This window comes from Aythya marila (genome assembly GCF_965140915.1).
Source record: "Aythya marila genome assembly, chromosome: 5".
Classification (NCBI taxonomy): Eukaryota; Metazoa; Chordata; class Aves; order Anseriformes; family Anatidae; genus Aythya; species Aythya marila.
The window spans coordinates 62,631,863-62,654,777 of record NC_139046.1 but is presented as its reverse complement, the minus strand read 5'-3'; the positions used below and the strand labels follow the sequence as shown (position 1 = coordinate 62,654,777).

General features: G+C 45.0%; 1 protein-coding gene across 3 annotated transcripts in view; it reads right to left on the bottom strand.

The window, feature by feature from the left end:
• SWAP70 (switching B cell complex subunit SWAP70) overlaps positions 1 to 14,137 on the bottom strand; it is a 37,579-nt gene extending 23,442 nt beyond the window's left edge. Inside the window, exons 1-3 of one of the 3 annotated variants that reach the window (XM_082761480.1) lie at positions 13,845 to 14,137; positions 7,355 to 7,495; positions 1,627 to 1,800 (exon numbers count right to left, since the gene is read on the bottom strand). In XM_082761480.1, coding sequence (XP_082617606.1) covers positions 1,627 to 1,800; positions 7,355 to 7,495; positions 13,845 to 13,943 — 414 coding nt within the window. In that variant the 5' untranslated portion in view covers positions 13,944 to 14,137. Of the gene's footprint in view, positions 1 to 1,626; positions 1,801 to 7,354; positions 7,496 to 12,843; positions 12,948 to 13,844 lie in introns of those variants that run through there. The other 2 variants (XM_082761479.1, XM_082761481.1) reach the window with 2 other exon arrangements.
• Between the last annotated feature and the right edge of the window lie 8,778 nt (positions 14,138 to 22,915).

Here is a 22,915-nt window from a genome sequence, read left to right as displayed (position 1 = left end):
TTGCCGTAATCAAGGATATGCAGACACAGATCCACCCTGGAGTTTTACAAATAATCCGAGTTAAAGAGCAATACAGGTTAACCCTGGGCATTAGGGACGAGAAGAAAAGCAGACAACAGTAGCTACAAGAGCTGGAGAACCTCCTTTGGGCTCAGCGCTGAGTGCCAACAAGCAGCAAGTTGCCATTGGCATCAGCTGGCTACGGCAGCACAGCCCGGGGGCTGCCTTGGTGGAGGGGTCACGAGCAAGCACCTGGGAGCTGGCAGCTCGGAAGCATCCAACCATGCCAACAAAGAAGGAGATGTGAAACAGCTACCCTCAGGCAAGCCAGGCTGCCCAGCCCAGAGCACAATGACAAACCAGAGACGGGCAGATTTGAGTCCCAGGTTCAACAGCCATTAATGGCTCTCACCTCCTACCAAGGCCACATCTGCCACCACTACGAAAGGGAAGAGCTGTGCTGGCTTTTATGAACATGATCTCCACCTCCTAGAACTGAGAACAACAACAAGAAAGCAAGAAGACTGTCCTATTTCTCCCGGGAATGTAAAAAGGCCTGGTGGGACCCTATCATCACCAGTCTGGCAAAACCACAGATGTGCAGAGTGAAAGTCTCCTGTGAAAAAGCAAGCAGTAAGGCAAAACCAAGTGGTTCACTTCGATAGGCAAAAGGCGCTCTCTCTACTTCATGGTTTGGCACATCAGCTCAGAGTCACCTAGTTATGCCATGTTGGCTGACTCTAACTTCTCAAAACTTTCTAAAAATGTCTTAATTGGTAACTCCAGTGCTGTCCTGCTAACCCCTGGGATTCCTGCAAAATGTTTTGCAGAAGACTGTTTATGCCTGGAGTTCTGATCTTTCTCCTTCTTGCCTCACCCCTCCCCAGAGGCAAAAGCTTTAAATTGTGAAGATTCCAAAATCTTGCTTTAGGTTTAAAATACCTATTTGAGTATTGCCCCTACTTGCTCATGCGCTTAAGGCATGAACAGATCTCCCTGGCATTTTGCTCACTACAGTCTATTCCTCCAACCATTTCAAGCAAGAGTGTTCAGACGGTGGCTGCTTTTGTTCAGAAACAGACATCATCTGAAACCTCTGTACTTCTCCTTTTTATCAGGAGGGTGACATGAGACTAAAGATTCATCTTGCAAGTCGTGGTAACGCAGAGCAGAGAGGAGAATTTTTTTTAGAATCACACTGATGCACTCACTGTGCAAAATTTTAATCACATATAGGCAAGGGCAGTGATTAATTATCCCAACATGTACTACTCGTGAGTGAGATGAGAACCTGAATAGCTCCAAGTGCTTGTACTGGACAGTCGTCACAGACTGCAAAATAAGCTGTGTACTGGGGGCCAGCCAGCACATCCCACTTGCTCTGGGCTGTTTAAATGACAGACAAAAATAACCATCAGTATCTAAAGCATCCTGCAGGATCCCCACATGCATCCCAGAAGACAAAGCAAAGCACCTGAGGCCTTACGTTATTAAAGGAGGAGAGTTAAAATTTTACATCAAAAGAAAAAAAATCTCTGAAATCTCTAGGGAGTAACACCCATTAACATAGCCCAGCTGGGGCACTAGGCAAAGTGATGTTAAATGGCACAAGTTTTTGTTTCTTACCTCCTCGGGTACAATGATTAATGGATATTTGTCCTCTGATAAGAAGTTAAAAATAACCCACACTTTAAATGCATCTTCATCACTGATCTGCAAAGGACCCTTGGAGAGGTTCTTTTTAGCACAGAGAGTCCAGCACATTCTGTTGAATTCAACCTTGTCGAAGTTTCCTTGAACCTAAAATGAAGAAATTGAACCCCAAAAAAATTAATATGCATGAATGGCACAGGATAACAGACAGACAAAGTTTAACAGACGAAGTCGTACTAAAAGCACCAAGGAAATTCTGGTTTGCAAGAAACGTCAAGGCCCAAAACGAGCACTGCCACAGCCCGATCTGATTTCCTGCACCGGGCAAACTACAGAATTCCTGCCAGTCAAATCTGCATCCAACCTCCAATTTCTGGTCGATGCCAGTCAAATCTGCATCCAACCTCCAATTTCTGGTCGAGTTAATAACACCCTGACTTCATGTGAAGGAGGCTACAGTGCACTTTGCGTTTCCGCTAGCTCATTAGCCTTAGCTCCCAAACCATCCTCATAAACATTTTTAGCCCCTGCTGCCCTTGTGTTGAGCACTGAGACACAACACAGTAAATCTGGAAGCCATTATAACCAAAGCTACATGTGGACATGCTATAAGTCATATAGGAACAGTAATTGGAAAAGACCATTAATGTTTTCTCTTTCTCCGACTCCCAAATCTTCACTTTACTGATAAAAAAGTTCCTCAACTGTGTTATCCTTTACCATACCTAGCATCTGTATATACGTATCTGTGAATTATTTACATATCCGAAAGCTTTCATTTCCTCTATTTTGTTTTGAAACCCTCGTTTATGTTAGAGATTAAATATCTTTATCTCCCTGTAGCCTTGCCATGCTATTTCTTTGCCGACATGGACCTAACGAAGACACGTTCTGCACTGTCATGGAAGTCTCTTGAGATTTTGGAAAGCACGTGTAAGAAACAGGGTCTTGCACCTCATCTGGGAACAACACTGGTCATATTCTTGGCCATTTTCTTATGATACGCCAAGCTTGGATGCTGCGGGGACACAATTTCCTATCCAGTCTTGTACCTGGTCAGGTATAACGGAGGGTGAGCCACAGTGGCTGAAGTCAAAGTTAGACGAAGGAAGCGGATCGACTGATGGGGGTGGAGGAAAAAAAGGTGGCCAAGGTAAACAGGAAGCCAAGCCTTTGCCCACCAGCACTTTACAGCACAGTTTCCAGGGCTGAAAGGTGCCTCCGGGCACCGCAGGCAGGGCACCTCGCAGACACCTCGGCACGCGCAGCCGGCAGCAGCCACGGGGAGACAGACGGCAGGAGACGCCTCACGCTGGGCCCAGCTGGGGAAAAAGCCAGCGGCTTCTGTGCATCGTGCCAGAAAGGGGCATCACGACCCAAGTCACCCACAGCACTTACTGCCACCAGGATCAGGCAGTGGCTGAGCTGGTTTCAGGACAGCTCTGGCTGGGCGGCACCACGCCACAGCCCCATGCCAGATGCCTGCCTTTGTGTCAGAATCCAGCCTGGCTTCTGAAAGGGACTTCATAGAGAGTGCCCACGTGGCATCCGCGGCACAGCCAGATGAGCACACAAACCCCAGCTCTCCAGAGTAACTCTCCAGCTCACCTCCGTTGTGTTTTTTTTTTTTGTTTGTTTGTTTTTCCAAAGTGATCACTGGCTGGCTGTTACATACATAAAGGATATAATTGCCAAAGCGTTGTTCTGGGGTTACTGGAGCTGTGGGTGGAACTAAATGCTTCTCTTTAACGAAGGGAAAAATTTTCCCTGAACAATTTCATATAGCAATGCTGTCTATTTCTGGTACATAAATTCCTGAAGTTCATTTGTGCAGGGTGGAAGGGGAAGGGAGGAGAAAAGTCCACAACGAAAACCAAATCAACTTCACAGCAAGGTCCACGCCACACAACCACTGGCTGGGCTGCTTTGGCTCCTTGGCTGGCAATGCTGCACTCCAGCTGACTGTAACTATAATTACTCCACAGGAATAATTACTCTGGTGAACAATCTCTCCAGATGTATAAGAAATAATTTCTAAACTGCTTCAAAAATGTAAAATATTTGAACAGTTTCTGAAGTTATACTTCAACTCATTTGCAAAAGTACCTCTAGCTTAACTAAGAAACTGTAAAAATAGAAAATTTTCAAACAGGAGGAACTGATGACCAAAAAAACCCAAGTCAAAAATGCATACACATGGTACTTTTTATTGACACAGGCAAAACATATTTCTAAAAAACAGATTGGGTCAAAGACTACACTGGAATTTCAATTTAAGAAGAATTTCCCAACTGACTTTAGTTATTGTGAGACTCCACTATGAATCTTGATGTGAAACTAAAATGGGAGATTTATGAAACTCAGCTGAGAAACCAGAATTTCTATTCCATTCGGCCAGGATACTCACCCTGCTTGCAACCTGCACAAACATCACACAACTCCATTGCTTAATGCATGAATGAATCCTTGTAAAGAGATTTTTCTGGGGCACTAGTACCTGATTTTAACTGTACTTCACAGAGTTTGTCCAAATTATTTGAAGTCACCTTATTATTTGGAAACTTCTACAGTACACTACAGCTGCTCAGCAGCTATTGCTTTTATTTCTGAATCTGTCTGAATGATGGAACATGCGACGTCAACCAATGCTGCCAACTGCTTAGGGTCTTAGAGATAACACATACTGGCAAGACACCTACTTTCCCCTTCTGAGAAATTCAACAAAATAGTCAAAAGAAAAAATGCAGCAAACCCCATACAATTTTCTAGATCTTAAATTTATACCTATAGGCAAAGTTTAAATGACCATCATTAGTAATCTACCCTTATAACAACAGAATACCCTTATAACAATATAAGGGTTTTCAAATGATGCCCTTCATTGTCTGCCCCCCCATGGCTCTCCCCTGCTAAATAAGGCAGACTGTAAAGCACCACCGCCAGCATTACTGGAAGGAAACAACATTTTCAATTGGTATTAAAAAACACGCATTGTAAACGCTGGAACACATCTACTGCAGCTATGAACCCAGGTGAAACAAGCAGTGAAGACGTTATCTGTCTGCTGAGTAACAAGAAGCATGGCACTGGAGCACATCATTCAGACGACACGAGTTATTCAAATTATTTATTCAACTTTCCTATTTGGATAAAGAAAATTGTTGCAAACTCTTTGTCTCATCAGACTGGCAATTTTGCCTTTCTTGATGATTGTTTGGTTTTATATACAGAGGCTCTATTGCACAGTAAATTAAGGTAACCCGGCACTAAAGGATATAAAAAGTGACAATTGCATTTAAGAGTATCACAAGGGTTATTTTAAAAGATTACAAAGTCTACCCAATAAAAATATAACAAAATTCCTAGAGTCACGGTTACATATCTCTTTTTAAAGAAATATAAGGATTCATTCTTCAAATATTTTGCTGGCGTTTTAAGGCAAAATGCCTTGAGATCAAGCTCTCTCGTAAGCCAGTTGCTCAAGAAACCAGAAAACACGTAACTGGAGGTTGAGAGAACTTCCCCTCTGTCTGGGGTGATGAAGTACTGGTCCTTCTTTAGCAGCTTTACTCAGCAATATGAATTAACACCATTTGTCCTACAGTCACCTCATCTAGAAGAGCAGACTATGCCTTGGAAGAACGAAGAAAGAAGAGGGTTCTTGTTTGCCTTTTTTGTTTGCTTGTTTTGAACAAAGGAGACGTGCCGTGACTCAGTGACTCATCCCACTGCACGTTGTCTTTTGCCCTGACGTGAAGTCATCTCTGACAGATGTGATGCCACAACCAGTCCACAAAGGTAGCTTTCTGTCTGAAGAATTTCTCTGATTTTTAATACTACATATATAAACTGTTTTGAGACATTGAGTCAGGATTAAATAACGTGAAGTTACTGGCAATTTAATACTGTTCCCTACCATTTCCAGTTAACAGTTAAGATAAACCAATGCTATTGGTATATCATGCAATCATGAGACACTAGAGTAGGGTATGAATAAAAAAAAAACCCTAGGGTATGAATAATAAAAAAAACTACACAGTCGCAGTCTTTCATAAGAAAGCAAGGCAGCATGCCCTGTGCTTCTGCCATGGGGTAGGACGACGGCCAGAGCAGCCAAATGCTGTAAGTTCACACTGACTGGTTTATGTAACCAGGTCTTTCATTTTTACATTAAATTAAATTATTTAATAAATCCAATTGTTCCTCATTTCCATAACTTTCTTCCTATAAATGCCTTTTAACAATAAAGCATGCTTATACTTGAAAAAGCCCGCTGTCTCTTTTTTTAATTTGCCTTAATGGCTTGCTGCTGCCTACAAATGGTACTAACAAAAAAAAAATGTGGTTCAGCCTCTGGAATCCTTCACTTAGAATAAAATATGGCCTTCCTCCCCCCCAAATTTGTATACAAGCTGCTTGGACTCTATCAAGTCTTACAGGAGCTCAAACCACCAATACTAAGTGGAAATGAGATCGAAGCAAGATTTTCCAATAGGAAATAGCCAAGGCAGCCAGTGGGTACCCTGTAAGTGTTAATTATGTTATTAATGGCCAACAACGGCCACACACAAATCAGGGCACAGCTACTGAGCTGGAGAGAAGCACAGACTAGAGAGGTAGAGGAGCTTAAGATATATGAAGCTTTTCCTGTTTCCAGGGTGACAGACTGCATCTCAGGTACATATCGTATTTTTCACCTGTATTAAATGTAGATTAAAGCAGAGCAAAAATTAGCAAACTGTGCTTTGGAGCTCCCGTAATCCCCAATTGCCACACTGGACTTTTCAGCAGCAGGACTTAACATAAAAGAAAGCAACCATCCGTGTATCCCTGAAGCCACAAAAGCAAAGCTTGAGGGTTTCAGGGGCCAGCCACCAAGAGTAAGAGAAACCAGTGGTACTGAAGCTAGCATGTACACACTGTAACACAGGCTGCTTTGTGCTGTCCAGACCAGTTGCTCAGCTGAATTTGTCAGCCAGAAAGCAAGACAGCTTTTTACTTTCAGGAATTTTAACCTAAATCTGAAACATGCAGCTCCCCGAGGTCAGCTCTGGCCCAGGGATTGCCTCCACTCAGAATAAGATGAAGAGCGCTGGGAGGGAAACCCTGCTGGCCTGGCAGAGCTTCCCCCAGAACAACACACATCATGAACCACAGGAGACCAGGGAGTGCTCAGGCACCAAGGGAACAACCTCGTGAGATGAAACTTAGCAGCACTCCCTGACGTTACCCACTGTCAGTACCTCGGGGGATCTGTTTACTAAAATCCCTCATGAATAGACATTGAAGATATTTTTCCCATCCTGTTGGCAAAGGAGCCCATGGAAACCTTCTGTTATAGCCATAGTCTCAGGTGGGACAACCTATAGGTCCAAGACACTTCTGAATCGTTTTAAGGTGTGGTGCTTTACGAACACGGTTCTGCATGAGCACAGCTCAGATAACCACCAGATGTTACAGGAAACAGAAACCAGGGAGAGAGGAAAGAAGCAAAGAGCAGTGCACCCTGTCATTTTAAGGCACAGGCTCTCCAGATCACCAGACCTGCCACCACCCAGCAGAGACGCTCACAACCAAAGGTCTTCAGAGCAGGAGGCCTCCTGCAAGCAAAGGCCGACCGTAGAGACAACACCCTAAGCAAAGATGCCGTGACACAAAACCCGGTAAAGGGAAAAATGGAACACAAGAACCCCAAACTTACCTTTTCCAAGATGAATTTGTTTAAATATGGCATGTAACCCTGATTGGAAACCGGTCCTTCATCATCATCCCTAAAGTGCTCTTCCAAGGCCACCGGGTCGTGGGGAACATTTAACACCGTGCACAAGTTGTGAGAAAGGACCTAGGGACAGAACAGAAATCAGTGACACCACTGTCGACCTCACCAGGCTGTCTCCCCCAGAACAAAGCTGTGAGCAGAAAGCGACACCTTCATATCAGCATGAGTTCTGCCCTGAAGGTTTCTGTCACATTTTTATATCTTTATATTTGTATATAAAGATACATAAAGGTATCTATCTGTATATAAAGTCATCTCCAAGAATGTGACTGCTTCCCACAGTTTCAGTTTCACAAAAGCAGTGTGATTACAAATAGGTCCAGGATTAACTACGGATTTCCCTCACCTGCTTGCTTTTGGATTACTTTTCAATATTCTCATCGTCTTTTAGACCGTAAAGGAAAAGCAATGCTACGGAAAGAGGAAGGGCTGAGATGTGCTTCTCCAAGTTTTATTTTAAAAGGGTATTTGCATGAATTATGTCAAGACCTTAACACCCACCACCTCTCATGACTGTTCTTCAGAAACTGCCCTCAAGAAGCTACATGCTTGGCTAGTTTTAAGGAAGTACAGAATTGTTGAAAACTAACTGGTAGCCAACATATCTGAACTTCTTCAGCGCGGGCCGACTTTTGCACACCCAACCTGACAGCTCAGGGCCAACAGGAAGGCAGAACCAGAGTCACAGCTGCTCCTCTGCCACCAACACTTTCCTAAGAAAGTAAGATTTAACAAAACAAAGCAAAACAAGAGAGATTTAGATCAGATATAAGAAAGAAATGCTTCACTCAGAGGGTGGTGAGGCCCTGGCCCAGAGAAGCTGTGGCTGCCCCATGCCTGGAGGTGCTCGAGACCAGGCTGGACGGGGCTTTGGGCAGCCTGGGCTGGTGGGAGGTGTCCTAGGAAATCAAATGTATGCCCTGTGTTTAAAACATGGTTGTTGTTTTTTTCCCCAAATAAAATCATATACGTTTACCTTTAGATGTGCTAATGAGACATGCAGAACCTAAGCACTAACTCGCATGAAATACTACAGAGATAGCCCCAAACAGGAATTGCATTCAGAGAATTCCTGTCTACACACTTCCAAAGTGACACTTCCTGCTCGGAAAGCACATAGCTCCACAAGAAATGCGTATTTTCATGCTTGCATGCTAACACGAAGCCACTAGATCCAACCAGAAGTTAAAGAAGAGGAAAACAGCATCAGCCAGATCACAACAAAAGCTGCACTTCCCAGAGTAGGAAAACAGTACTGGGAAGTTACCACATTTCAGGCTGCCTTCCACGGGCACCCGATTTCCCTCCAATCTAACCTTATTTTTAACAAACAAATTATACCAGGTAGTTGAGTTCATGTGGTTTACTTCTGGGGGAAAAACACGCTGTCACAAGTGTTTCCCCTTGTATATGTATTTAAGGCTTCTGTTGCTATTTAGGGAAGACCAAGGGATAACCAACTTTCTGAGAGAAACGTGACCTCACTTTTGCAACTAGGCTGCAGCTACTGGAGCTACCACAGTTCACCAAACACGGCTGATTTGAGCATATTACCAAGGTCACCTAAATTCTCAACAAAACACTTTCTCATCATGTCCTCTCTACGTATTTCTTTTATCCCCTTCTTGCTGTGCTGGGGCTGTCAGAAAGTTAGGTAGTTTCCACATCAAACAACCAAGCACCAGGGAAGACTTCCACTTCCAGTCGTTCTCTAAGACCTGCCTTATCTGCAGCCTCCCCCGTGCCCAGCACTCTCTTTTCATGGTTCAGGAAATTCCTCGGTGCCTGCCAAACCTGCCATTCTCCAACGCGGCCGAGCGCCAGATGAATTCTTCACTCATGGGGCAAGCCTGAAAAATCCTGCGACCAAGGTCTCCTTTCTTTTTGTTCTCCCAAATCTCATTATCTGGACCATCGTATACTCTAATGATTAACCTTATTTTAAGCAAACAAAACCTAAACGAAATCCCCCCCAAAAATCCCACGCCATTAATAGCCGAGTACTAGATTAATTAGGGTACAGAAAATTGCCTTGCCTTGCCGAAGCTCCGTCAGCCACGAGGAAGTTTTGCCCCAGTAAGGGCTGCTCCGCAGCGCGGCGGGGTTGCCAGGCAGCTTTGTCTTTCAGCACTTGTTATGCCCTGGCTGCCACGCTCAGCAACCTACCCTTGTGCCAGAGCCAGCTCCTGTCCCAGGGCCGCGACTCCTCTCTGTGCTGCAGCAAACGGACCCGGCGGTGGGCCCCAGGCTGCCACCCACGAGATGCTGCATGCGGTCTGCAGGGGGTCCCAAGCACGGCGCGCTCGCTGTCGGCGCGGTTTTCCCTTTTTCAGTCACGAGCTTTCCAAGAGAAGTGCCCGGCGGTACCCGGGAAATAATGGTGTGCTGCCACAAACACAAATAACTGGGTGCAACGAGCAAGCTAACAGCAACAGTCTCAGCAGCAGGACCGCTGCAGGCTCGGGATTTAGGCTGTGCAGTCTCCTTCTCTCTGCGATTTCCTCCAGATACTGCCTGCCCTGTGCTGCTCTGCCTGGAGGACTGAGCTCCAGCACAGCTCTGCTCTAGCACAGCTGCTCCCCAAAACATTGATCTTCACAGAACATTAAGCAGGTGGAGAACTGTTACCAAATGAGTAGATCCCTTTAACCTCATCCCTAAAGGCAAGCTGTCTCTCTGAAGGAAATGAAGACCTGCTCAGCTACTTCTTGCTCAGGGAGAAAAATTTGGCCCAGCTCATAGTGGGGCCATTGAGAGGACAGATTAGTCCTGCAGTGGCTATTATCACTTTCTTCAGTACTTTTTCTTCCCCTTCTTTTCCATCTTTCAGGGGGTCTCCTCCCTCCCCCATCTCTCTTTCGGATTTGCAGACCTTGGCACCGCGGGTCCTGCCAGCTCCATTCAGCGGCTCCGTGCGCATTCACTCCGAGGCATTCTTGGCTCATCTCTCCCTGACATCCATGTCAGCGGCCAGGCAGCCAAGGGACGGCTCCTCGCAAGCACTTTCCCTTTTCCTTTTTTCACCAGCGTAGATTTGGGCTCCCCCTGTTCAGCAGCTCAGCCTCCTCTTCCCCACCCGGGACGAGCGTGCTCAGGCCCTGTCCCTGAGCCCCAGGCTCCGCAGCGGCAGGGCCCTCGGTGAGTCACGGTGACTAATTTCCTACCGTCCCTCCGTGCGGGACAAAGCCAATTGTCCGGCTGCGGTCCTGCCCGCTCGTCACAGCCTCTCAGCCTTTCCAGCGCCGTGCTGCATTGTTCGAGGTCTTCCTCTCCCTTCGACCACCCCCGGCCCCTGATTGCACCATTGTTCCTCTTCCCACCGGCCGGTGACTTCCCATTTAGTAAGAAGGCGAAGCAAAGATAAGAGGTAGGAAAATCCTGTCATGGCTCAAATACAATTAAAGCCCGCTTTAGGTTTTCTAAGCCTGCCTGGTGACTTTGGTCACCCACATCCTACAGGTGCCAACGCGAGCACATTTGCACGAGGTGCTCGCTGTCCGCATCCTGCGGGGAACATGCCAGGAGCCCAAGACGTTGCAAATCCACCCCAAAGGCAGCCCAGCAAACAAAACAGCCAGGTAACAACACTGCCAAAGCAGAGACAATTCTCCAAGCAATGTCAGGGAGAGCTGCCAAAGGCAATGTAAAAAACCTGCTACACATTAGTGCCAATCCTACAGACATACTGCCAGGGAGGAGCATTGTTGGTTGTTACGTGTTTAAACCCATTTAAACCCCACCACTTTGGGATACAGATGAAAAGCAGGCTAAATGCTGACACATTAGAGGAGGAACTTTTAAAATCAGGCAATTTTAAAATAGCAGATTGCAAGGAAGGTGAAATTGGATTTAAATATAGGAAAGCAAGCGTTTCCACAGAGCTCATGCTCAAACCACAACAGCAGCTATAATTACAACCACAAAAATTATACTTTACCTTGCTATATCAGTGTTTGAAAGTGCTGAAACGTGCTGACAAAGTAACAATTGTGTCCATATCTAAACACAAAACTTAAGAAAAGAATACATAAATGTTTCTGCAGAAAAGAAGGGTAAGATCTGAAGCCAGCAAAATAAGAAAACCTCTGGAGATTACTGATCAGACCAAAAATTAATTAAAAAAAAAAAAATCAGTGCACTCTGGAAGAAGATCAAATTCAAAATTACGCAGAGGGCTGATTTTACTGTCTTTCCTTAGCAGCTCAGACCACATACAGAAGATATAAATGCATAAGAGGCATCTTGAAGTCCTTACTACTCCAAGCTAGTCCTGGTTTTTCCTCCGAGTGTTTCCTGTATCTCCAGGCTACAAAAGAGAACCAATTCACTCATCTCCATCCTCTTCCTCTAAATAGATTAAAACCAATGTATGATGCAAACCTTCGTAACACATTCACTTGTGTAACTGTATTTCACAAAAAATATTTCTTTTTTATGGATGGTATAAAGATCACTTTTGGGTGGAGAAACTAGAAGCTGCTGCCTTTAGCAAGCAATGTGTTATACTGAGGACCTTCTGCACGATGATGGCAATTCCTTATACTGAATTGCACAACTCAAAGACAAAGCTGTCAACAAGCTTCCTTTCTAAGGGCTGAAGACTTCAGCAAATTACAAAACCGTACGCTGTTCTCAGAAAACAATTTGCTTTTTACCAAGCTTTTTGATAAGAGGAGTTTCACTAAATTATTAAACTTCTTTTTCTAATGCTGCTGATCTCTACTAACCCATTTACCTTCAAGGCTCTTCTCTCCAGCTTATAGGGGTGCTACTTTTTAGTCATTGCAACGTGGATGAGGAATACGTTACTGTGAAATACCTTTACAGTACAATACAGCCCTAAATCAATCATGCAGGAGCTTCTGCCCTGCCTATCCCAACAGCTGTGGCCATAACACGTACTTTTTGTCTGCAATGGGACTGTCAGCTCAGCACCCACATTCATCATTTGCCACAAAAGGCTTCACAAGAATACTCTCCACCTCTTCCCAGGTTTCCTGGAAAACTAATTCTTGGCGGCGGAAGGCAGCAGCCTCATTTCAGACCTGCTTCTGCATTTGCAGATCCCCCAGCTGACACTTCCATCAGCAACCTTTATATCATAAACTGCACAGATCCACAAAGACACTTTTTTTCCAAGCCTCTTCTCTCACAGAGACAAATACTGTGGAACTGCAGAGCACTTTAGGAGTACGTCTGATAGGTAATGAGGGGACAAATTTAATTTCCTCTCTCCTTTTTATTTTTCAAGCTTTTTAAAACACAAGCATTTGGAGGCGTAGGACTCTAATGAGACAGATAACCGTGGTTGTTTGGAAAGATAGCTGGTAGTTTAAAACCCAGCCAGCTCAAAGAAAAATATTAAAGAAGAAATGATGCCGCCTCTGTCGGAGGAAGCCATACAAGCCCACCTGCGTGCTGGCTTCTGCCTTAGCCATTCGCTCCCCCCAGCACCGAGGGCTATGAGGCCACGACTGCTTGTCCACCGAGTGACACCACGACACGTGCTGCAGACACACCTCCTGGGAGATGGCACCACGCACCCGAATCACCGCCGCGTGCACCAGGCACGGTAGCACGACAGGAAAACAGGACTCCTTTAAAAAAACGTGATGAGAAAAAAAAACCTCTCTGCAACCTGCTGCGTGTGGCCAGCCCGCACAGCCAGCATTCGCCTTGTGGTGCTGGCGGGCTGGCCTCTCGCCCGGCTCCTGCACGCACGCAGGCACGCCTGGCCGAGCGAGGCTGGTCTCGAAGCGAAGAAAAGGAGAAGAGGAAGGAGCTGCGGGCTGCGGGCGCTGGCTGCATGGCGCTGAGCACAGCCCGGGAGCTGCTGGCTGCGCCTGGATGCTGCCCGCAGCGCTGCTCCCACAGGGCTGGGGCTCGAGCTGCTGCCACAGCCAGCGCAACCCCAGCGCTCCGAACAAGGGCCCTCAGTCTCGGGTGTCAACAGGTGTTGCGCTCTTATCCAAAATATTTATTTAGTCGGATGCTGGCTATTATGCCCAGGCCAAGACGGTCCCATAAAGCAGGGCCAAGATGGGATTGGGTTCAGCGAGCTGCCTGAGAGCTCTTTTAAGAGCACAAACATCACTTCAGAGCGTGAGCCGGGGACGAACGGCGCAGTTGGAGCCCCTTGACTAATTCTCCTGTGTATACTCGAATAAGAGCGCGCTGTGGGACCCCGCTCTCCCCTTGGCAAGCCGAGAATCTCCCCCGCACGCAGCCAACCCCCGCAGACGGGACCCTGCGGCCACCCCGCGGCGGATTTCGGCCGCAGGGGCACCGAGGACAGGCGGCTGCAGGCGGGCCAGAGGCGCAGCACGGGGCCGCTCCCAGCCTCGCCGTGGGGCTGCCGCGGCCCCCTGGGTCCGACCCCGGCCCCCCGCGCCCCCCTCGCCCCCCGCCTTGCCTTCAGCTGCGACTTGGAGACCTTCCCGCTGCGGTCGAGGTCGAGCGCGGTGAAGGCGTGCCAGATGGACTTGAGCAGCTCCTCCTTGAGGCCCACCATGGCCGGCCCGCCGCCCGCCGCCGCCGCTCCCGCTCTGCCTTCGCCTCAGCCTCGGCCCCGGCCGCCGCCGGGCCCGCCCCGGCCGCCTCAGGCACCTCCCGCCCCGGCGCGGCGGCGGCCGCCGGGGGACGGCGCCGGGGCGGGGCCGGCGCTGAGGGAGCCGAGCGGCGGGGTCCCGGGACGAAGGGGCCGGGGCCCGCACGGCGCCACCAAAATGTCCCTGCTTGGAGCAAGCCCCGCCGTGGGGACACCGCGGGGCCCCTCCAGCTGCGCGGCGCCAGGCAGCTCCCCGCCCGAGGGGCGGCACGGGCAGATACGGGCTGGGGAAAGGTTACCCCGGTTTTGCCACTTTAGGTATTGCAGGATCTCCTCGGGAAAAAAAAAGAAAAAACAACCCCAAACATGGTCACAGGCAAATAGAAACGATGTCCCCATGAGAACCTCCTGAGGCACCTCGAGGCACACACCGGTACGGCACAGGGACACCACGGGGGAGCTGCCTGCAGGCACCTGCTGCAAGCCCACAGCTGAGCTCCGGGGACACCCCCGGGGACACCCCCGGGGACACCCCCAGCCCCAGCAGGGCCTGAGGCCAGGCACGAGTGCAGTTGCAGCACAGGCCCAAGTTTCATGGAGCACTAATCCAGGATCTACGCTGCTCACCTGGTTGGGATCATGAGAGATGACCAGATAGTGAAGACCACTAGAGGAAGCACTTTTAATTTTCACTTACAGTTAATTCATAAAAACTAGGGTGTTTTTTGTTTGTTTTATAGAATCATCCCTAGATTTCAGCTACATTTTATTCTCTAGTATCTTCTCTAGCTTAACAGCAAGCAAAAATATTTTAGCAATGTAGAGATAACAGAGGCTTTTAGTAACATGACGAACAGTCAAACCAGCGTGCCTTATTCACAGGAAGCATCCTAGCACCTTCCCCCCCCCCCCCCATTTTTCTCAACTTTTCCCCTGCATAGTTAATTTGGGACTTCGAAATCCACAATTATTTGTGTTCTTTCCTTGAGATGGATGATGTGAACTGCACAATTAATACCAAAGACTGATTGGACTAAATTTCTTAGCAAATCTGATGTGCTAGGATTATAGCTGTTAGTATTACCAGAAACATCTGTCATCTTGAAATACATGAACATTTCTCCAATTGAAGTGACCACAACCCCACTTGAGGAAGAAGGAGACAGCTTTTGTATATACAGGTCAAGCTATTTTATTTGATAACTGAACAACCACAAGGTTGTCAATAAATACAGATCATCCCTATTGAAGTGCGTTAAAACACAGGTAGGTTCTGTGAAATGTCACAACTATCTAAATTGTTTTTCCTCATACTGATAATTATTAGCTTGAGTGTTGACCTCATGCTTTAGATTTGGACTTTTGTCCAAGTTACACATGAACTTCCTCATGCAAGGACTTTTTGCACAAAGTTCAGTGATTTTTTAGCACGTTATTTTTATAAAATGATCAAAAAATAAAATGCCTCACAAAAAGTAATTGTCAAGAAAAAAAACCACATGCTTTTCTTCCAGACTTTTTCCTGGCTTCTGTTATTCTTAATTTAAGTGACATGGTTAAATCCAATGCCAGAATAGGATTTGTTTTCCACTGAAGATACAAATAGTCCCATTCAGATTAATAGAGTAGTAAACCCATGCTTAAATATTTTATTAAAATTAGTAGTCTCCATAAGCCTCACCTGCTTCAGTTTCTGGTAGGTTATCAAAAAGATACAAGTTGTGTGTAAAACTAATATCTTTTTTATATAGACACACACATATAGCTTTTTTTTTAATAGGATTGAACCAATTGATCAAAAACATTTAAACTGAAGTTCATAGTCAAACAAACCTGTTGAACAAAATCTTTGTTTTTTTTTTTAAGCCTAAAGAAACACTTAAATTACAACGGCTAGCTGCATCCACATCCAAAGTGTAACCCTGGGCTATTTTAAAGCAACAATCCCATTAAAACTGACTAGTTGGGTCTGTGCATGTCAAAACATTTTGCATTTAAAACCTTTAAAGATAAGATTGACATATAATCTGTAGAATGCTAACAGTGATCACAATTATGAAGCTCTTACTAGCACTACATAAACTCTAATTCATTTGCATTACATATGGCAAAAAAGTAAGTTCTGAAACTTAACACACTTCTGCTTTTCTTGGAAAAAGTCTGAGATCTCAGCAACTTTATTTTAAAATCTATGCTGCTTCTAATCTTGTTTGCTCACCGTGGTTAAAAGCATGACCGAAGGGTGTTGGGGAGACCAGGGAGGGAAAACTGGCTCACAGTGTCAGAGTGACTCATACTTTCAGGAAGGAGCTTTAGTTAGACCTAGCTAAGGGCCAGCCTTAAGAGGTAGGTCACTTCTCTGTTCCTCCTCCCTTCAGATTTACTCCTCGCTAGCTAAGTAGCAAGCGTTTGTTAGGGAGCTCCTAACCAGAAGAAAGATTACGTAGTTAAATTGTCACTAATTTTGTTTTATGCCACTGAGTCATTTTAAATTGCTATCAAGGAAAGAATTCAGACACATTAAGCAACTCACAGTTTTTGCTCACTGTTAGCTCAGAGAGAATCTTCCTGAACCCTGACTAGGAGTCATTTTCACTCTCAGCACAGCTAAATTGAAGCAAACAGAAATTGAAGGCCATTAATACAACTTTGTAGCCACCTTTGAAGAAAACCATTTCTAGTACCTGTCATTTCTCAGCAATGTTTCAACAGAAAATGAAGTGAACTCCAGTGTTAAATGACCAATATATTACTGTTTCTGAACAGACAGTCCCACCCTAAAACATTACAGAAGCACTGGGGAACAGGGTGAAAAGCATTAAGTTTATTTGACATTATACTGTAACCTGGTTCTCAAGTCCTTTGATGAATTTGTTTCTTCTATTATTTTAAAATCTGTTTCGTATCTGGCCTTACTCACACACCTCAGACATTCATTGAAACTGTGTAGAAAAAAAAAAAAAAAAAAAACATGATTATTTTAGGTGAACTAGGCAGCAGCATTAGATATTGAATTAGGATGTTAACTCAGTCTCTCCAACAAAAAAGTTGATCTGACATTCACTTCTAAGATTTCTAGAACAATCAAGATTCCAGCAAAGTACTCGTACTTTAATACAGTTGTAAGCTATTTATACACATGCACAAAACGTGCTTTTTTTATTCAAAATTGACTGAAGAAACATAAAGAGGGGTTAAACAGCATTAAGTTACCTTTCAGTTCCTCCTTGGTAACACACTTACTCTACGTTTGTAGTTGATAAAGTATTTCTCACCAAGTCATAGAACACACCGTGGAACAGAATACCACAGCTACCTTACTTGAAGAAAGGAAGAGGAAATTAAATCCCAGGTGTGTACTCCAAAGTAAGCATCTGATATGTTTTGGAAGGGGAACTGGGAAGAGAAGTGGTCAACAGAAAAGCCTTGTAAGCAAGGTTGACAGGTAAAAACCTGTCAATCAACATTAACTCAATGTCTACAAGACCAAAGGGAGATTAAAATCCCATTTGCTAAGGCAGAGAACAAATATACGAGGTGATTCTGCCCTAAACATCCTGACACCTAAGTAGCTAAGAGTGAAGAGAATCTGGGAATCTGGAGATGGCCCAGTAGGCTGGAAGCTGGCAAATGTTGTGCCAATCTTCAAGAAGGGTAAGAAAGAAGACCCAAGCAATTACAGGCCTGTCAGTCTCACATCAGTACCTGGTAAAATTATGGAGATGATTCTTGAAGTTACTGAAGTGTACCTGGGGGACAATGCAGTCATTGGTCCCAGCCAACATGGGTTCATGAGGGGTGGGTCCTGCCTAACAAATTTGATTTCCTCTTATGAATAGATCACCCATCTAGTTGACCAAGGGAAACCAGCTGATGTGATCTTTTTGGACTTCAGCAAGGCTTCTGACACTGTTTCCCATAGGATCCTACTGGACAAAATGTCCAGCATACAACTAAACAAAAACATCATACGATGGGCGAGCAATTGGCTGATGGGCAGGGCTCAAAGGGCTGTGGTAAATGGGGCCACATCTGGCTGGCGGGCGGTCACCAGTGGGGTCCCCCAAGGCTCCATTTCAGGGCCAGTCCTCTTCAATGTTTGTATAAATGATTTGGATGTAGGACTAGAAGGTGTTTTGAGCAAATTTGCCGACAACACCAAACTTGGAGGAGTTGTGGACTCAGATGAGGGTGGAAAGGCCTCGTGGAGAGACCTGGACAAATTGGAGAGCTGGGCGATCACCAACTGCATGAAGTTTAACAAGAGCAAGTGCCGGGTCCTGCACCTGGAACGGGGCAACCCTGGCTATACGTACAGACTGTGCAATGAGATGCTGGAGAGCAGCCCCACAGAGAGGGATCTGGGGGTTGTGGTTGACAGCAAGTTGAATATGAGCCAGCAGTGTGCCCTGGCAGCCAGGAGGGCCAACTGTACCCTGGGGTGCATCAAGCACGGCATCGCCAGTCGGTCGAGGGAGGTGATTGTCCCGCTCTGCTCTGTGCAGCCTCACCTCAAGGTGAGGTCTGGGCACCACAGCACAAGAAGGACATTAAACTGTTGGAGAGTGTCCAGAGGAGGGCGACCAAGATGGTGAAGGGCCTAGAGGGGAAGACATATGAGGAGCAGCTGAGGGCACTGGGCCTGTTCAGGCTGGAGAAGAAGAGGCTGAGGGGGGACCTCATTGTGGTCTACAGCTTCCTCGCGAGGGGGAGTGGAGAGGCAGGTGACCTATTCTCTGTAAACACCAGTGATAGGACCCAAAGGAATGGTGTTAAGCTAAGGCAGGGGAAGTTTATGCTGGACATCAGGAATACGTTCTTCACCGAGAGGGTGGTTGCACACTGGGACAGGCTCCCCAGTGAAGCAGTCACTGCACCGAGCCTGTCTGAATTTAAGAAGCGACTGGACCATGCCCTTAGGCACATGGTCTAAACTTTTGGGCAGGCCTGTGCGGTGCCAGGAGTTGGACTTGATGATCCTTATGGGTCCCTTCCAACTTGGGATAGTCTATGATTCCAGGAGACAATGAGAAACTACAGAGATAGAAGGATCACCCAACCGAGACTGCTAAAGGCTTATAATAGGTCTCACTCCATCACTATCCTGGACACCACCTTCCCTAAAACACCTGAATAGGTGGCACATTTTACTGTCTGTAAATCAAAAAATGAACAAACGTTCTCTGTCAGAATAAGGCTTAACATGCATAATTTTCTCCTGTGCATAAATGGCAATTCAGTAACTACAGAATTTATGATCATATGCTCACCTATCTGGCAGCAATCTTAGGGATATACAGAAAAGCAGATCTGAATTAAGCCAGTGACTCTGCTTTACCTCAAATCAAACAAATCAATTTAGATCAGCAGGATTACTCAGAAGTAATGCCAAATATTGATGCTGCACATTAGAAAGGGAGTCAAATGATTGGGGAAAAGAAAATCCTCAAAACAGATTCCTCAGATCTTTCAACAGAACTATCTTAAATAATTCTTGAACTTGTACAAGCTTAGGTTTCCAAGCAACGTTAAACAGTAATAAATTGCTTCCTGTTTAGTTAGGCACAGTAATATTGTCTCCTTGAGGCACCTCCCTTTTCCCTACTCCAATTCTATTATACTCAAGATAGGATCTTCATCCAAATCCAACTGTTTAAACAGAAGCAGGACCTTAATTTCCTGTGTGCTGCCCTGCCCAGTCACTGCTTCTTCCTGATTTTTCTCTGCAGTGTTTCTTCAGATGAGAACCTATGTCAGCTCAGCAGCCTCCAACTGGGGGAGCTAAAAGCTCTCAATTGCTTTCCACAGTTCACTGAGAAGGTAAGGTTCATGCAGGTGTCCTGGTTTCAGTTAGGACAGAGTTAATTTTCCTCCTAGTAGCTGGTAGGGTGCTATGTCTTGGATTAGGATGAGAAGAGTGCTGATAACACCCCGATGTTTTAATTGTTGCAGAGCAGTGCTTACACCAAGCCAAGGACATTTCAGCTTCTCGCTCTCTCCTGCGAGCAGGCGGGCTGGGGGTGCAGCAGGAACTGGGAGGGGACAGACCCAGGACAGGTGACCCAAACTGGCCACAGGGGTATTCCATCCCATCTGGGGTCATGCTGAACAACAGATAGGGGTGGCTGGCTGGGGTGGGGGGGCCGGCCGCTCAGGGTTAGGTTGGGCATCGGTCAGCGGGTGGCGAGCAATTGCATTGTGCATCACTTTCTTGTACACATTATTAGTAGTAGTAGTATTATCATCTTTTTCTTTTTTCCTGTCCTAATGAACTGTCTCTATCTCAACCCCCAGGCTTAATTTTCCTGATTCTCTCCCTGTTCCCAGTGAGGGGGAGGGGAAGGTGAACGAACGGCTGTGTGGTGCTTAGCTGCCGGCCAGGTTAAACCACAACAGCAGGGAATAACCACACTTAATTCTTGCTGGCCATTGCGTTAGAACCAAGCCCTCAAGAACAGCTACAGCAGTGATACTGGCAGGCAGCACAAGTGCTGAGAATTATTAAGCAGGCATACTTGTTAAAAGTCACATGTACAACGAGATCATGATATTGCCTTTTCCAAGGCTACAGAGCTGCTGGGAGTAGAGATGAAAAAAGGAAGCTTACCTTAGGAAGCTCACCTAAGCTACTGTTGGTAAGAATGCTCAATTTCTATTGCAGAACAAGATAATGATTTCTAAAAATCTGAATGAAGTGCTATACTGGTACACGAACAAAATTTTTTGGTAGACATAAAATTTATTTCAGTTGACAATTTTGTCTAGCAGTTGTTGCTGGGACTATTAAAGACACGGTACCCTACCAAAAGCGTGACGTGTGTGTTTTTTTTTGTTTTGTTTTGTTTTTTTATATATATCCAGTTCAACAGGAAAATAGGGTAACTAAGTACACTTTTGTTCACAAGATTTTTAGGTGTTACAGCCTAAAGTAATTCAATCTGTCGAACTGGAATCATGTTTTCAAATACACAAATAGTGCCATCTCCATTTCTAAGTGAAGGTGAAGCTTGTTTATGGCTTCATATAAAAGCCAAATAGTCATCAAGTTTTTTGGGTTCTTTATCTTCCTGATATCCAGCCCAAATAAAACAAAATTGTATTAGGTCTGTGGTAATCAACAGTTTGTACCCAAGAGCTTTTGGGGCTGAGGTAGGGGAAAAAAAAAATACAATTATGAAAATATCATTGAGTTTAGAGGAAACCAAGAAACTGCAACAACAACAAAAACAGAAAAGTTACACATATTGGTAACTTAAAAGAGAGAGACTAAGCTGACCCCATAGTAATTCTAGCCAGTTTACCCTGTGTGAATTCAGGACAAAAAAAAAGTTTGATCTTGAACCCATGAAATTACATCAACAGTTTCTAGTTATATTAGTTTTCCACATTTCCTTTAGTTCAGTGAAAGAAGGTAAGGTTTGTGCAGGGAACAACTAGGAGCAGGAAATGCAAACTTCTCTTTAAAAACATACTCTTCTTCCATCTGTTGGCATTAACCGACTAGTAGCGTTCCTGACTAGCACTACAGTTTTCTGGAAAAATATTCTCTAAGTAAATTTTGTTTCAATATGATAGGTTGGTAATGGCATAAATAGAATCCTATCTGATATCAGAATACCACATTTGACTTCAAATATTTAACAACTAGCACAACAAGGGGTTGGAACTATATGATCCTTGAGGTCCCTTGCAACCCAAGGTGTTCTGTGATTCAAAGAAGAATGTTTTTGAAAAAGCAGTATTTAAATGACGTATCACATCTTTACAGGAAACTAATTCTCTAAGAACTTTAGTTCACTAAACCACCCACAATCTGGGCATGAGATGTGAGAAGTCCAAGCAAGACCAGACAGGTAGCGTTACCCAGGAATATATCATTAAAAGATGAATTACAGGCTCTGAATTCAGATTCAGGCAGACAACAACGAAGCGGACAGATGTCTTGAGAAAGTAGGGATATAAACTACCTGTTTTACAGTTACTTTTAGGTTCTTCCTACGTAGTTCTTTGAGAAGTCAAGTACCCTGAATCAAAGTAGTCAAGGTACTATGCTATCTGTTTTGGAAAATGGAACTATAAACGCAGCGAAACATTAAATGTAGCTATTTTGAATAACATCTACCACTCACCAATGATATTTTCTTCTTAAATAGAGATAAAGCTCTGCTGAAGCTCCTCTTGTTACACCATGCTTGTTAAAATTTCTCCAACTGACATCCAACTTCTTACGTTTTACAAGAGGCTAGTAGTTTCTTCTTCCACCTAAAAAGATGGCTTGCATACCTACAGACAAATTTTGCTCAAGCATTTTTTCAGTAAATGCATAAGCTACCAAAATTACTTCAAGATTATTTTTATTTAAGAAAAAAAAAAAAATCTTTCAGGGGCAATAAAATAGAGACACCGCTACTCATTCAGCAAGCATTTGAACCACAAATGACTGGATGCTAGGAGTATTCAAAGGAACCATTCACACACACACACTACAAATCTCAAGCTCTTCCCACAGGCCATTCTTGGGACCACAATTCTCAGTCTCCCCGGTGGCCTGATTCAGGAAGGTTGTTCCTATTAAAATGAGATAAACTTCACCATTCTTGTTGCTCCTGCAAACTACTAAAAAACCCTGAAGCTTCCTTTTTAAACATCCTCCTTGGCACATAGAAGAAAATTAAAACATCTAAAGCCACTTCAGTTGCATGTTTTAGACAGGGCATCCCTTACATTGCAGTTACAAAACTAGCAACCAGCAAAATAGCCTACATGGCTACTGGGTACAACTTGTTTGTACAGCAAAACCTCACCTAATGTTACAAGCCTGCAGAAACAAGTGAAGTAAAAGCAGATAACTATCATAGGTAGATCCAATTTATTTACACTATGGGGGAGGGCTTGAGTCTGTTGATCCCCCCACTAACTGATTTTCATTACTGCTT